Here is a 16,441-nt window from a genome sequence, read left to right on the forward strand (position 1 = left end):
GTGCGAATAGCAAAATTTTGGGTGCGTAGCGAATTCGAATATTGAAGTTTGCATGTGAATTGAATCGAATACTTCTCGAATATTTCTAGAATATTTTTCGAATACTTTGAAGCTAAATTGCAGAAAAAAAAGTTGGAGAGGATTCCTAAGCATATTCTTATGAGATAGCAACATGAAAGTGTTTCTTTTTGCTAGGTTGAAGCGCAATGTAGAGCCCGAATTGTATTTATAGACATAATTTGGTGCAACCAAAGTGTTGCCAACAACACTTTACACGTGATAGGCAAAGATGCCATTTCCTCAGCCTCTCCTGCTCTTTCAATTTCTGTGGAAGCCCAACTGATGTGGCGGACAAGGGTATGCTCCCTTCAAGTCCGGAGTTCCAAATCTGCCTCGTAGACGTCGACATACAAGGACATCTGAAATTTTGGATACTAAAAAGCCTCGGCTTCCGATTTTAGGGGCGTAGCTCCTCTTAGTCTAACCTTGTCCCATGTCAGGCGTAACCGGCAGTATCTCCCGAACAGTATAATAGATGGCACTGTCTCATAGAAGTACACCTGGAGAAGCACCTGGAGGCACTTGGGATGCCGCCCACATGGACTGGATTGCTCGGACGCCTGTATAGAGATAGCTCTGTTGTGTCCACCCTAAACGGAGCCTACTCGAGTGAGGTGAGGGTGAGCAAGGGATTAAAACGAGGCTGCCCTCTTTCACCCTTACTTTATATGTTGTATACCGCCGGTGTAGAGCACAAAATACTAGCCTCTGGGGTGGGCTTTGTGGTGGAGCGCATAAGCGATGGGCTCAAAGAACAGCAAACCCTGCCGGGACTCGTATTCGCTGACGACATTGTACTGCTGGCAGGAAACAGTGGCGACCTGCAGACCCTCGTTACCAGCTGTGCCGAGGCCATGGCGCCACTGGGACTGCAGTTCAACACGAAGAAATTGGTGGTGGTCAACTTCTCTGGCCCGGGGCTTCCTGGTTTGCTGACACTGCCAGGTGGAGGACTGCTGCCCGAAGCACCTGAGTACCGATACCTCGGGGTGAACTTCTGGGCACAAGTAGATTATACAGCAAACCAGGAGAGGCACCTGAGACAAACATCCCAGAGGGCAGGCCAAGTACTCCGTAGGAGGCGCCTGTGGGGTTTCAACCGCCCCATTATGGTGCGCGAACTATGGAAGGCGGTACACGTGCCGGCGCTGACTTTCGCTAATGCAGTGATTTGCCCCGCTGCGCAGACCCGGGAGTGGCTTGAACGCAGTCAGCGCGCCGTGGGACGACTGGCTCTGGGGTGCCACGGCAACATTGCCGAGGCAGTCCAAGGTGACCTGGGTTGGTCCTGTTTCGAAGCGCGGGAAGCTCGGAGCAAGCTGTCCTACGAACGCAGGTTGCGCCTGATGCAGCCACATCAAATATTTGATTATGTTCACCGAAACGGCATCCGCATCAGATGGTCGAAAAGACTGCAGCACCTCAGCAGGAAATACGGCTTCTATACGAGCCGTGTGCAGGAGGACACCAAGCGTAAGTGGTCCAAAGCAGTTAAGACCCAAGTGCGAATGACGGAGGCTGACACTTGGTGGCGAGACATGGAGGAGAAGAGTACACTGAGGATCTACAGGGAATGCAAACAGGAGATCCGTGTCGAACCTCTATTCGACTACAGTGTAGCCAGCAGCTTCCTCTTCGAAGCACGAGCCGGCGCTCTCAGAACTCTGGCATATCGCCGGCGCTTTGATGACAGCGTGGGAGATGCAGTGTGCCGTGTGTGTGGTGCCGACGAGGAGACAATCGAACACTTGGTCATGAACTGCGAGGGCCTCACAACAGCACCTACAGATGGCACTACCTTACAGCAGGCGCTTGGCTTCTCGCCCAACGACGCTCCTGATGGTGGCGGAGTGGCTACGACCAAGAAGCGACTCAGTGAGTGGTGGACAAAGGTGCGCGCACATTGACATGTCGAAACTCTCCTCGTTGAACATGTGCATGTACAGTGGTGGTTAGATGTGTGTGTAGCCACTTATGTGTATGCGCTATCGTTTTCTTTTTTTCTTTCTTTTTTTAAGTCCTTAGGCCAGGGCATCGGTTGATGCCCGCCCGTTACAAAGGGTGAGGCCATAAATCCAAATCCAACATACAAACTGCAGTTGACTGATGAAATTCTAGATGGCGCTGTACACAATCTGTGTTGGTCCAACAGAAGTGTGTGCAATAGTGCGCTTGTGTGAATCGCTACTAGATGGCGGTGGAAGTGCCGCTGCTCTCCAATCGGCTGCTGCGCGGGCTGTGCCTGGGTTGCGGGGAACGAGTGCCTCTCTCAGTCTCCTGGATCGTCGCCGTACGTGTCGGATCGTTGGTGGGGCATGGACGAAGCGGAGCGGCGGGCGCAGAGGGCCGCAGCGGCTCGTGCTCGTCGCCAGGATCCCGCAGTGCGAGCCAGAGAAGCGGCGGCGAGCGCGGCGCCTGGCAGACCTTGATGGTGCTCGTGCGTGGGAAGCGGCGCCAGCGGTCTCACATTCAAGGAGCCGACGCGCGGTTCGAGTGGGAATTTCTCGCTCATTCTTTTGGCCACAGTTGCGACGTGTGTGATCGACTTTGGTTTGATAATAACCTCAACGCGGTGTTTCACACTCTTTATATGATGTACTGGGCGAATTTCACGGAAGAGTTTGCGGTTTACAGATGATTTCCTCCGGAGCTTCGCCCGACTCATCATCATTCACCCCGTGGATATGCTGTGATTTTTTTCGGACTTTCTGCCCAAATTTCAGGTCCAAAACAGCATATATTGAGCCCCAACCTCTGCCACATCTTTCATCTCCATGTTGGAAGCAGTGTTTTCTTGAGTTAGTACATTTGTGACCGTAGCAGAGCTTGAAAGACAGCTTTGCCACAATACCGGGGTGTGATGAGGTGAAGCATATTGAAAATCTAGGGACCACTTCTAATCAGACATTGTGTCTTGGCTAAGTTCGACTGTAACAGAGCTTGAAAGGCAGCTTTGCCGCAATACGAGAATGTAATGAGGTGAAGCATATTGAAAATCTGAAGGGGTCACTTTCAATCGGGCGTTGACCGTATTTGTCTTTGGGAAGTTCGAATAGTAAAATTCCAGTGTGAATCGAATCAAATAGCAAACATTATTTGAAAAATATTCGAAATTTCGAATATTTGCACACCTCTACTTATCAATGTGGCTGGAGCAAGAATTCCAACTTTTTTAGTGGCTTCTCACATCGAAAAATACTGCTTACAAAATATCCAGGCGCTTGTGGAATTTACCCACTGCAGGTATAACCACTAGAGGGGTAGCTTTTTATTGCGCCTTAAAGAACTGGGTTGAGAAAAATCAGTTGGCAGTTTCTTTAAGGTAGCGTGTGAGGGTTTTTGATATCGGGGGTCTCATCCTGGCAGACTTCAATCCTTTAGATAAATATTAAATGAAACGATGCTCGTACTTGTTCACCTTCTTTCCAATAACCATTCTGATGAGCTAACAAATGTTACAAATTTATTGCTCGACACAAAATGAGCATCATTTGGAAACTTTTCAAATTTTATCAATTCTTCTAATCATATTGCATATGCATTGTGAATAAAGGTGTAGATTTCATGATTTACGCACATGTTTGCCGTGAGTGTTCGTCGTGCCCACCACGTTCCCGACTGCGCACGGGCGTTGCGATGGCGAGCTGCTTTCAGGAATGAAAGCAAAAAGGCAGCAGCGAACGGTGGCTCGGCTCGTTTGGGTTGTCACCTATTGAAAGTGTGCAGTACGCTTAGAACTGTGCTAGGCTATATGCATTACTGAGCAGTTAGCTGAAGATGCTTATCATAATAGCGTTGTCAGCTGTTCAGTGATACTGGCACATTTTTCACCTGCCAACATCACGCCTTCGTGCATTTCAGCTACTTATCCATCGCCGCACTGCTCTTTGATGGTTGCCCCTTCAGATTCTCGGAATGCTTCACCCCATCACGCCTTGGCATTGTGGCAAAGCTGGCTTTTGGAATCCGCTAGCGCTGCAAACGAATCGCCTCGCAAAAGTGCTAGTCGATCCTGTGAGATGGTCGACGCGACAGTGGTGGTGGCTGCAATAATGCGATTTCGAACCTGAAATTCCGGCAGAAAAAAATCGGATGCTGAAGGGTGTTGGCGTCTAAAATTTCAGACGTCCTTATACATTGACTCTATGGGGCTTGTGGTGGTGCAGCAAAAGCATCAGAATTTTTGAGCATGTCTGGAAAATTGGCAGTTGACTGTACATGGTTTCGCTTATGCTGAGGAATGACATTGAAAAATGTGTGTGCAGGCTACAGCACGTGTGTGCTGGGTGTACATAGTGAGTGTGTGCTGGCCCAGACAACAGCCCCAGTGACAGTGGTGCCACCCCTGCCACTTCTTGAGGTCACTGCCAACCTACCCCTGGCACCGGACTTTGCCACCATCGGGGACGCAGCCCATGTGGTCAACAACTATGCGCTCAGCCTGTATGCAGGCGAACAGTGAGTACAGCCTGAGCAGTGGCGCATTTAAGCAAATTATCACTGGTTAAAGGTCTGCGTTCATACTGCCAGCGCAAAATTGAACAAGATTTATACACTGCAGAAAATAGACGGGAAGTTTACTTGGGTGGAGTACTGGGTTTATGCATGCAGGCTTAAGAAGGGATGTTGCTCTCAGAAAACCTTTTATATTCTTAAATTACATTGAGGAAACTGCAAAGTTTATGTACAGAAGACTCTCAGTAAACGGAGGAAAGACGATTAATTTAAGGGCTCGTTTCTTAGTTAGACACAATATTATTGAGAACTAACAGACAATAATGCCAATGAAGTATAGGGCATGTTATTCGTTGTAATTACGATAAAGTGGGAAGAAAGTAAAGTGGACAAAAAGATAACTTGCCGCCGGCAGATACTGAACCTGCGACCTTCGAATAACGCATCCGATGCTCTACCACTGAGCTACGACGGCGGTCATCCTCCCGTCCACTTTATGGGGTACATATGTGCATTTAAACCTGGGAGTGTTAGTCAGCGCCAGTCGCAGCCATGGCGGCGAGTGTGGAACACACTTTTCACACTCGCCACCATGGCTGCGACTGGCGCTGACTAACACTCCCAGGTTTAAATGTACATATACAGTGGAACCCCGATTTTACGACTTTGAGGGGACCATGCAAAACCTTCGTATAATCCGGGCGTCGTATAATCGAAAAACTAAAAATATTGGGAGTGGCAGACAGCTTTGCCCAAAAAGGGGAGGTTCTCCAAGGCTAATAGATTAAAATATTTTTGAAAATGGCAGCTAATGGCAGCATTACTTTGTTAAGTGAGGTGTGAGCGAGTCGTTACTCTTAACTTTAAAATATCGAATCCAACGCGCATCTTTCTCCCGATAAATCGAGCCTGAGAAGTGCCTGCACGTGAAAACGAAACCGAAACCGCGTCGGCAACAGCCTCCCGTCAGAAGAGTCAGACACAGTGTCATCGCCATTACATAATGGCGACGGAGCACGAGTTTGCGTAGGATACTTTTGTGCGCGACTGAGCTGTGCGCATCATTTTTGTTCCCTTGTGTAGTCCCTTGTGTGATGTCCCGCTGTTATTATGAACGTCCATGTCAAGCGAAAGTTATTTTGCACTGTGAAAATAGCTGCGTCGCGTCCTTTTGCGTGCTCAAGGCCTGCGACTGCGAGTGCTGCAAACAAAGGCAGGAGATCAGCTGGATGTCGACCAGGAAAAGTTTCCACGGACCGAAAACGTGAAAATACCCGGATCTCAAAGATGTGCTTTACGGCCAGTTAGAGCTTCTCCGTGTACTAGATAGAGCTTGTCTAGGTAACAACTCTGGATACGCACGCGATCGAGGCGTATCCTGAAGCGATCTTAAAAGTAAGGGAAACTGGATCCCAGAAGCGCATGAACTGCCTGGAGAATAAATTTTCCATTCTAAGAAGGCATACTGTCTCACTCTCTACTTTTCTAATCGACAACCTAGGGGAACTTAAGTTCTTATTTTGCACTCTGGAATATTTTTGTCGGCATCCGATTCGAGTAAAGGTGGTGTTTTCTCTCGGACGGAATCGAAAAGCCGTCGTAAGATGTGGGATCGGCGTAAAATTGCGTCGATAACCAAGGTTTTAAATACATTATTTCTATGGGGGTTTTGCGGGGACCAAACTGATTCGTCGTAAAATGTGGGTTGTCGGAAAACCGGGGGACGTAAAATTGAGGTTCCACTGTATATCCCTTAAAGTGGACGGCGGGATGACCGCCGCCGTAGCTCAGTGGTAGAGCATCGGACGCGTTATTCGAAGGTCGCAGGTTCGGTCCCTGCCGGCGGCAAGTTATCTTTTCGTCCACTTCATTTTCTTCACACTTTATTGTAATTACAACGAATAACATGCCCTATACTTTATTGGCATTATTGTCTGTTAGTTCTCAATAATATTGTGTCTAACTAAGAAACGAGCCCTTAAAGGAGTGGTGACACAAAAATTCGGACACAATTTGACTGTTGAATCACACTAATGGGTGCATATAGGTGCCATCTGTACAATATCAACTACAAATACAGCCTAAAAGGTCTTTTAATTGAGTCTTGAAGTTCGTGAAAGTGCCGGATTGGAAATAGAAGCAAAAGACGATGAGGTCATCGAGCAGATACCACATACGTCACGAGTTCTGGCCGGGTTACCGGAGGCGTGTACGAGACGGACAACGCTGATAGCGACACCTGATGATGCGTAGCCTAACCAGAGACCTACAATATAACATCGCAGCGACTTACCCACTTACTGATTCTGTGTAAAGCATTAGCAGTGAAATAATTAGCAACTCACAGTATTCTCATTGCTTTTTTTCCTGACAAGAACAGCAACGCGACGGAAAAAATAGAAAAAAAATTTTGTAGTTGGGCAAAATGCCACAAGATGTCGCTATGGGCTCCGCAGTTGTGCGCAGTTGCTGCCATTGCTGCAGCCGTCAACAGCTCCGGTAGCCAGGTACCCGCAAACATTAGGAAGTCTACAGACGAACTAAAGCTCTCTGCTGCCGGGATCATAATGTGTAGTGGACATATAACTGCTTCGGCCCTCCGACGTGCATACGTGGGATTGGTATGCCTTGAGAACGCGCCATTGCCCGATGGAAATATGAGTCAGTAAAGCGTACATCGCATCACTTGCATATTTGAAGTTTTAAGGCGCGAATAAGACACGGACGAAGAATAGGAACACACACACGCAGCGCCTTTCCAACATAGATTTATTTCGAAAGAGCACAGAACATATATCGTCCGTGTCCCATTCGCGCCTTAAAACTTCAAATATGTGTAACCAACAAGCCCAGTCTGCCATTCTCACATCACTTGCATGTTACGCATAAACAATGTTACAGAGGGCCAATGTTGTGATTTCACTGCTTCCTTTGTCACTTCTCATCCTGCTACTTTACGAATGATTGGAGCGAAAATGTTTCAGCACGTCTAGTGCTACGGCTACTCCAAGCCTGGCGGAAAACGTTGCCTCAGTTTGACGACGACGACAAGAACAAAATCGCAGCTACCGGCGAGATTCGCAAAGTGAATCGAGCTTTTCTTACTGATTTTTACACTCCTCCCAGCTCTTTCGTCCATCACCGTACTAGATAAGCAACGTAGTTTGACGATTGAGGAAACAAGCAGTCGCAACGCTCAACACCTGCTCAACACAGCAGACGAAACAGCAGTGCTGACAACATGGAAGAAGCTGGCCAGTGAAGTCACTGGCTCTCGCGGCCACCTGATCGAGGTGACCGGCTATGTCAAGGGGCCACCGAGTGCTCTTCAAAATCGAAACTGCCTCCGATCGTAACATACGAGCATATAATTAAACATTTGCCTCGCGCTGGGGCAAATGAGTTTTGTTGCCGCTATGATCGAGTCAGTAGACATTGATTAAGAGCAAAAAACAAAGGTTCACAAATTCTCTGTCACCACTCCTTTAAATTAATCATCTTTCCTTCATTCACAGCGAGGGTCTCGTTCTGGCAGACTTGATGCCTTGAGGTAGTATGCGAGGGATTATTGGTCAGCTGCCAGCTCGTAAAAAGGTCACGTGCTACGTGACTCCAACAGGCAGAAAAAAGAGGGTTCCACACTCACCGCCATCGCTGCGACTGGCGCTAACACTCCCAGGTTTAAATGCACATATATACCCCATAAAGTGGACGGGAGGATGACCGCCGCCGTAGCTCAGTGGTAGAGCATCGGACGCGTTATTCGAAGGTTGCAGATTCGGTCCCTGCCGGCGGCAAGTTATCTTTTCGTCCACTTTACTTTCTTCACACTTTGTCCTAATTGCAACGAATAACATGCCCTATACTTTCAAGTATACTTTCAAGACAAAGATAGGTCCACCTATCGAAACGTCGGCCAGCCTGATCTGAGGCACTTTCTCCTGTTTCAAACCTGTCCCCTATACTTTCTTTGGCATTATTGTCTGTTAGTTCTCAATAATATTGTCTCAGTAAACGGAACTGCTGCTTAAACGGTACAACTGCCTCTAATATAATCGATTTCGTACTTGGATTCTGCTCCCCTGTTCATCTCTCAGTAAACGGAACTCTCGTTAAATGGAACTCATTTTCCTGGTCCCTTCAGGTTCCGAGAGTCTACTGTATATGTGTGTTCTGGTTTGAAATATTCAATTATTTTCAGTGCATGTATGGCTTTTAAGGTATCAAACATTTTGTGTGCCTTTTTCTGAGTAAAATTTTTCTAAGCTGAGAGTTGCAAGTAAATCAGCATATCTCAGTAATATATCTCAACAGATCTCTCGGAACATCAAGTTGCCAACCTGGAACGTAGCTGGAGTGTGCTTTTTGTTGTAGTGCTCTTCCTGGCTGGCCCTTCAAGATGCCTGGGACACATCCAGCTCTGCAGCTAGGGCACGGGGCGCAGAAAGGGGCACTTATTTGGTGCCTGCCGCGTGGTTACGATGGTTCCACAGTGTAGCACAAGAAATCCAGTGGCTACGTTTTGAAACGTGCGCATTGCAAGTGCCACTTTGGGCAACCTCTTGTTCCAGCCTCGATGTGAAGTGCAGTAGCCCACTAGGCATTGTTTAACCATTGCTTCATGGCTTTCCACAGTCTGTCCTTCTGGTCTTCAGTGAACAATGTAGGGGAACGGTCTGGACTGGCCATGGTGCGGGAGGCGTGCAGGTAGATGAAGGCGCGTCAAGTGCCGCAGGGTCGCTCTTGGGATGTTTGATGCCGTAAAACTGGAGCACGGCGTGTCGCAGATCATCGTAAGAGCAAGGGCTCCACGAGAAGTACGTGAGGTGGCGTTTGAGGCCATGCGGAAGATGGTATTCGAGTACCTTGAACATGAGTTCTTGGAGCCAGATGTTGTCGAGCTCCAAGGCCGCCTCGAACTCCTCGAACCATGATTGTAGCCAGGAGGTGCGGAATGGTGGCAGCGGTGGATCGAATTGCGGCTGCCAGGCTTGAGCTGGCTGGAACATGGCTGCGGAGCTGAGTGGCAGTGGTGCAGTGCCGGTCGCTCATCCTTGCGTCCGAGGTCACCAAATGTTGCGACGTGACGGCGTCCGACGTAGACGTGCCGTTGTCACTTGTTTATTGAGAAGACGAAGGCGTACAGCCGAGGAAGGAAGCGAGAGGCCGAAGCCATGCAGCGGGCGTGGCGTCCAGCCAGCCAAAAAAAAACACACGAACGTCCTAACTGCCTCGCGCCACGAGCCACCGGCTCTCGTCATCTTTTACTCCGGCCGGCTGGCTGCCACTGGCGCGGCGCTACAAATGTATATTAGTCCGCATGTAAACCCCCGGACGGGATCAGGGCATCGACGAAGCCTATATAAACATAATGGAAGAAATCTACAGCGCATCCACAGCCACTATAGTCCTTCATAAAGAAAGCGACAGAATCCCAATAAAGAAGGGCGTACGACAGGGAGACACGATCTCTCCAATGCTATTCACCGCGTGTTTACAGGAGGTTTTCAGGGCCCTAGATTGGGAAGAATTAGGGATAAGAGTTAATGGAGAGTATCTCAGTAACCTGCGCTTCGCTGATGACATTGCATTGATGAGTAACGCGGGAGACGAATTACAGCTCATGATTACTGAACTGGATACGGAAAGTAGAAGAGTAGGTCTGAAAATTAATATGCATAAAACTAAAGTAATGTGGAACAATCTTGGCAGAGAACAGCGCTTCGCGATAGGTGGCGAGACGCTGGAAGTTGTAAAGGAGTACGTCTACTTAGGACAGGTAGTAACCGCGGAGCCGAACCATGAGAGTGAAATAACTAGAAGAATAAGGATGGGATGGGGCTCATTCGGCAAGCACTATCAAATCATGAATGGTAGTCTACCACTATCTCTCAAGAGGAAGGTATATAACAGCTGCATCTTACCGGTACTTACGTACGGAGCAGAAACGTGGAGACTTACAAAGAGGGTTCAACTTAAATTGAGGACGACGCAGCGAGCGATGGAAAGGAAAATGATAGGTGTAACCTTAAGAGACAGGAAGAGAGCAGAGTGGGTCAGGGAACAAACGGGGGTTAAGGATATCATAGTTGAAATCAAGAAGAAGAAATGGATATGGGCCGGGCACGTAGCACGTCGGCAGGATAACCGGTGGTCATTAAGGGTAACTGACTGGATTCCAAGAGAGGGCAAACGCGTAAGGGGAAGACAGAAAATTAGGTGGGTAGATGAGATTAAGAAGTTTGTAGGTATAACGTGGCAACAGAAAGCACAGGACCGGGTTGATTGGCGGAACATGGGAGAGGCCTTTGCCCTGCAGTGGGCGTAGACAGGCTGATGATGATGATGATGAAACCCCCTGTAAAGGTGGTTTTACTGCAGTGGATGGGTGCTGTGCCGTGAATACACCTTTCCAAAAAAAAATTGCACTGTTGCGAAGCCCCACTTCAAGGTTAAATTAACATATTACCCTCACATCGATTCATCATTTTTTAAGTTTAAAAGCTCATTATGCCGGCCTATACCCTCTTAAGTATAGTAAAGTTTAAAACCTAATGTATTTTACAGGCTATCACTTGCATTCTACTGAAAGTCAAAAAATATTGTGCAGGTTAGTTGGGTCATGACAAATGTGCTCAGTTTTCATTACAATATGTGACATATACTATTCGAATGTGATTTGAAATTATTTGACCAAATCACTTTGTTTTGAACCTAATTGGCACAGGCCTCGTCCTTAGTCTCTTCGTGTCACCAGTGGTTGCCTCCTGCATGCGATTCTTTGCTGCCTGGCATCGGCCCCGTACTCTCACAACCTATGTTTGCATTTTCAGCAATTTGTCATTATTTGAATGCTGTGCGGTCATACGATATTAACCCGATAGCGTTAAAAGAGTTAATTTTGTAGAAATTCCGGCGTCGGTGGTTGTGAGTGAAAAATCAGCGTTGTACATGACCAAAAAATGGAAATAGATGCAAATAAATAAATGAATAATAAAAAATCTGTTTGAATGGGAATCGAACCCAGGCCTTCTGCGTGGCAAGCAGGTGTTCTACCACAGGGCCACGCCCTTGCTTGAAATTGGTTCGGAAAAAAACACTATGTGAATGTTAAGTAGTCCGAGGAGTGCCATTAACGCTAGAATGTAATGTTGTGTGTCGGAAGCGTAGAATTTCACCAGGCTTCAAAACATGTGAATTGCACAACGAGTTTCCGGTTTAAAGGCCCACCCATGACAACATTCTCAGGCATAATTAATCATCATCAGCAACAGCATCAACAGAGTGGGCAGCAGCGCAGATGCGCATGTTGCTTTACGGACACGTGGTGGGTGCTTTGCGAATTGGCAAACACTCGCAGTAAGCATTCCAGGACAGTTTGAAAGGGCCCATGCTACACGCACAGACATTCGTTTCCTTGCAGCACGGCTGATGTGTCGACCGAGAAGGGTAGCCAGGCTAACGACGGAGAAGGCAATGCGAGCTGTGCCCGATTATGCTGTCGGGTTTTATTCTTCAAGTCGAAGCTGAAGGGTCCCCCAAATTTTTATCACTTGAGGTGCATGTCAATTATGAGATGCACTGCACGTGTTTTATTCGGTGCCTGTCTCTCGGCTTGCTGAACAAAGTGCATCTGCTGCAGGCGCCAGTGTGTGTTGACGCTGACCAACTGTGGAGCTGAGCCAATTGAGATGCTAGAACTGAGCCTGCAGACAAAGCTGGACCGAGGTGAGTGGCTGCATAATTGTTGACCAGAGACTGACAGTTCATTGTCCGTATGTTGACGTAGGTTTGTCTTGTGCTAATGCTGTTCGTGGACAACATCGGCTCGAACCTGGATGTTCCAGTTGACACCCTCTTTTGAGATTTCAAAAGCATGCTTGCCAAAGTGCCACATCAACAACTTCTTCTAAAGCTTTCTCACTTAAATTTTATTCCTTTTGTTTTAGACAAATAAAGAGCAGTTCGCTAATGCTAACAATCATTCTTATTGTCCTGGGACTCCTCTTTTTCCTTATATACATTGTAGAGGCGTTTATTGGACACTGGCGTAAGGGTTGACCTGTAGCTTGATCGACTGCTCAATTCAAGGACCCCGAGCGTTCATGGTGTTCACGTGCAGTGCGCGGTAGAGAGAGACCCAGTAGATAAAGCTCACTATAGGAGTCACTACTAGAGCGTTACTCGTCGCTAGAACATTAACAATTTCCCCGCCATCGTCTCATTTAACATGCATCTGTTCTTGGATGATTGCATTGTTTATCACGCCATCCGTAATGACTCCCGATTGATTCAGGAGGATTCACTGCTTGGAGCAGCCAATGGCTGATGTCGCTGAACACTACTAGAACATTACTAGGCTGTCATTCCATGCCAAACATCCCAGCCATTTTGGTGACTATCTCGAATCTGTTCGGAAAAAATCATGCTGATTTATTGCATTGAAAACAGTGAATTGCTTTCGATTGAGGTATAAAGCTGCTTTTTAATTGGAGCACCATGTGGCATAAATTCCATTTCAATGTGGATCCAAGTAAAGATTTTCTCAGATTTGCGATTTTTTCTCGTAAGATTTAAGAACTTCAGTTGTCTGAAAATATTTTAAGCGCAAAATATACCTTCCGTAGAATAAGTATCGATTACTCAAATATTCATACATAGCACAATATTACAAAGGAAACAATGCAGAAATAGAACATTTTGGCAAAATTTCTGGAAAGCATATGGCTGGAAAATTTCAATAATATTATTGAGCTTTGAGCATCTTACACAAATGCCTTTGCTTAATAACTAAACCAAATTTGATATGGTAATGAGGAACGATACTCTCAAAATAAATTTTCTACAAAGGTCACTCAGATGATGTTCTGCGAAATTCAGAAGGCTCCCATGTGACCAATAAATTTTTCCTCTACGAAATATTCTAGCTATTCACTGTTTTTGATGCAATAAATTCGCAGGATTTTTTCGAATACATTTGAGATGCTTGCCATGATGGTTGGGACGTTTGTTGTAGAATGACGCTAGTTTCTTTTACCAGCAGAAGGAACTTTCCTCCACCAAAGTACGCCTAGATTTTATCTGTCGATACATGCAAGTACCTCACCACTTCAAGTTATCTTTCCTGCTCCTCTCAGATCACAAGCATCCATAGGTCGGCAAAAAATGTGGAGCTCACTCAGGAAACACATCTTGACCTCAGGGCTCACTCAGACTCAGGCTCACCAAACTTTTCCTCAACGGGACTCACTCGGACTCAGACTCACTGTAATTTTTCTGTCGGACTCGCTCAGACTCACAAAAATATAATTCACTCGGACTTACTCAGACTCATAGGTCAATCTCAGTCTGAGTGAGTGTCCATAACCCTATAATTAGCTTTTTTCTGCCATAGTGTCAATGCTCTTTAACACCAATATCTCGCATAATCGGTGCTCTACTTGGCACATTTTGATCTCGTACCTTCAAATACGAGTTATCAGAGTTTACAATTCAGTAAGGACATTTTTATAGAAAGAGATGACTCACACGTGATATTTTTGTCAATAACTTCCCGTGAAAGAGTTTGCGGGGGGAGGTCAAGGCACCTCACAAAAACATCACTCACCGGACTCACTCAGACTCGCGTCTCGATATGAATCTGAGTGAGTCGACTCATGAGTGAGTTTCCCGACCTATGCAAGCATCGCTAACAAAACTAATCGCACCCTAGGATACTTCCAAAGACACTTGCGTCTTGCTCCTCCTCAGGAAAACTTATACAACGTGTTTGGCGTAAGCTTGAATACGCATGCTGTGCTTGCGACTCAGACCAACCTAACCTTTCTGAAGCACTTGAGGAAGCTCCAGACCATGCTGCTCAATACACCCACTACACCCACTCCAATTACTCCTTTCACACTAGCGTTGCAAAACTAAAATTGGAAGCACGTCTTGATAACCTGTGCCTAAGAACGCCTTAGAATTAGGTTGTGCCTATGGCACAGGGACGACTGACAGCAACTGCACAAAAAACAGAGCTCAAAGAAAATGTAGCTCAAAGCTAAGAAAATGGAACTTGGAAGGAAGCTTATTTTATTGTTCATTAGAGAAATGCGGCAGTGTGGCTACCTTGAGCTCCAATTCCTCCTCTTTACGATGATGCCAAGCCTTGTGCCAAGCTGCAAGATTTGCATTTTTTAATGCCCTTTTTTTTCATAGTTTTTGATGACAGCACACTGGTAAAGTGCTTTTTGCTTTTTTTCAAACTTCTCCTGCTTATTTTGTTGTAATATTTCACCATGACATAAACGATAGTATGAAAATTGCAGAACAAAATTTTTTAATTGAACATTTTTACCAAATTTACCGTTCCCATTGCCATGTCCCCACTTAAGTGAAGCAGTAGTAGTTGTAGTACTTTTAAGAAGGTTCCTGATGCTGAACTAAAGTTTTTTTAAGGTTGAAGTGGGACATTTTGGAAGAGTATGGAAGTTGCATTCTTTGACTTCAATTTCGGTTTCACCAATGAAATTGGTTGCATTTTCATCGCTCCACATAAAATGACCAGCGGCCGCTTTTTGGAAATCTTCAAGTGGTAATGGGCTCTTTACAGGAAGGGCTTCGAATCTCCCATTTGACCTGACCACCTGTTCCTTTAATCGAGAAGTTAATTAATTTTATTTTTGTTATTACTGTCATAATTTATGTCTCTAGTCATCTTAAGATGCCTGCCACCAACTATGAAGACAATGAGCACTGATGCATTTGCCTCCTTTTTGAGCATTTTAGGACACAGTTTCTGGAAATGTCTCATGCATAGATAAGTATATTCATTTTTTCCTCTTGTTACTTAATAAAATGGATTGTTTGATGAGGAGTGAATGTATCGAAATTGCCGGCCTTTTTCCTTTACGATGCCTTTTTGCCCCAAATAGTGGCTGCAGGCAGTGTTCAACTAAATGAGTGAAGAAGTGTGTGTGGCACTGCAGCGTTGTCCTTTGCGTTACACTGGCATTGGTGAGACATTCTGATTGGCGCCCACTGTGGTTCCTCGCAGAGTCTGAGCACAGCCTGATTCGTTGGAGCCCTGACGAGCTGCAGTCGCAGCTGCCAGTGGCTGCGGGTGGTGCTGCTTCCCTGACTCTGCAGGTTCACGGCCAGGCCCCGTTCCTCATTTCAGGTGGGTGCCTCGACGGACAGGGCCTCGACTCTTGCAGGTATTCATTCGTATTGTGCCCCTACAAATTAGGCAAGCTGCTCAGGGACTACAATATGTGGAACATTGAAGAAGGCCAGCCGAGAGCATCAGAAGGCAGTTGTGCCAATTTGTCAATTCCTTTCTGGAAGGATAGAAAGTTGAGCTAACAGAGATTCATTGTGTGTGCAAACATGGACGCAAGAGGAGAGCACCAGAGCACACAAATGCCAGTGTTTGTGTTGTCTTCTCCTTTCCTCTGTTTACATGTCTTCTCCCTGGAGGGTTCCACAAAGGTAACCTCATTTCACTGGGGCAAGTGCATGTTAAGAAACCCTCATGATGTTGCGTGAATCATTCTGCATCGATCTACCCCATTCAACATCCCTCTACTAATGTTTGCAGGGGTGGGGGATGCAACATATTAAAATTTAGGTAACGCACACTCAGAAAAAAAGAGAAAGAACTTATGGGGTCCTTTGTGCATTTTGCCTACGACGACTCGAAGGCGAAAGCAGTCTTTCTTCTTTTTCTTGTCGGTCAATGTATTGATCCTCTACCTCCCTCCCCTCCTGAAAGCCTTGCACTGCCTCAACGATTGGCCCACCTTTGACCAAGCGCCGGTGTCATGTGATGACATCATTGTGTGATGTCACGATGACGTCACACAATTTGGCAATCTACGTCATCGTGTGATGTTGATTTTTTGCATCACTCGCGTTGACACCGCTGTTGCCAATGGTCAATTTT

General features: G+C 46.4%; 1 protein-coding gene across 1 annotated transcript in view; it reads left to right on the forward strand.

The window, feature by feature from the left end:
- The window catches only part of LOC119374617 (protein brunelleschi), a 222,065-nt gene that overhangs the window by 130,751 nt on the left and 74,873 nt on the right, over window positions 1-16,441 (forward strand). The window contains exons 14-16 of the mRNA XM_049420300.1: window positions 4,326-4,518; window positions 12,158-12,243; window positions 15,554-15,676. Of these exons, the coding sequence (XP_049276257.1) occupies window positions 4,326-4,518; window positions 12,158-12,243; window positions 15,554-15,676 (402 nt within the window). The remainder of the gene's footprint in view (window positions 1-4,325; window positions 4,519-12,157; window positions 12,244-15,553; window positions 15,677-16,441) is intronic.

The sequence above is a fragment of the Rhipicephalus sanguineus genome, chromosome 11, assembly GCF_013339695.2.
Source record: "Rhipicephalus sanguineus isolate Rsan-2018 chromosome 11, BIME_Rsan_1.4, whole genome shotgun sequence".
In the NCBI taxonomy this organism is placed as follows: domain Eukaryota; kingdom Metazoa; phylum Arthropoda; class Arachnida; order Ixodida; family Ixodidae; genus Rhipicephalus; species Rhipicephalus sanguineus.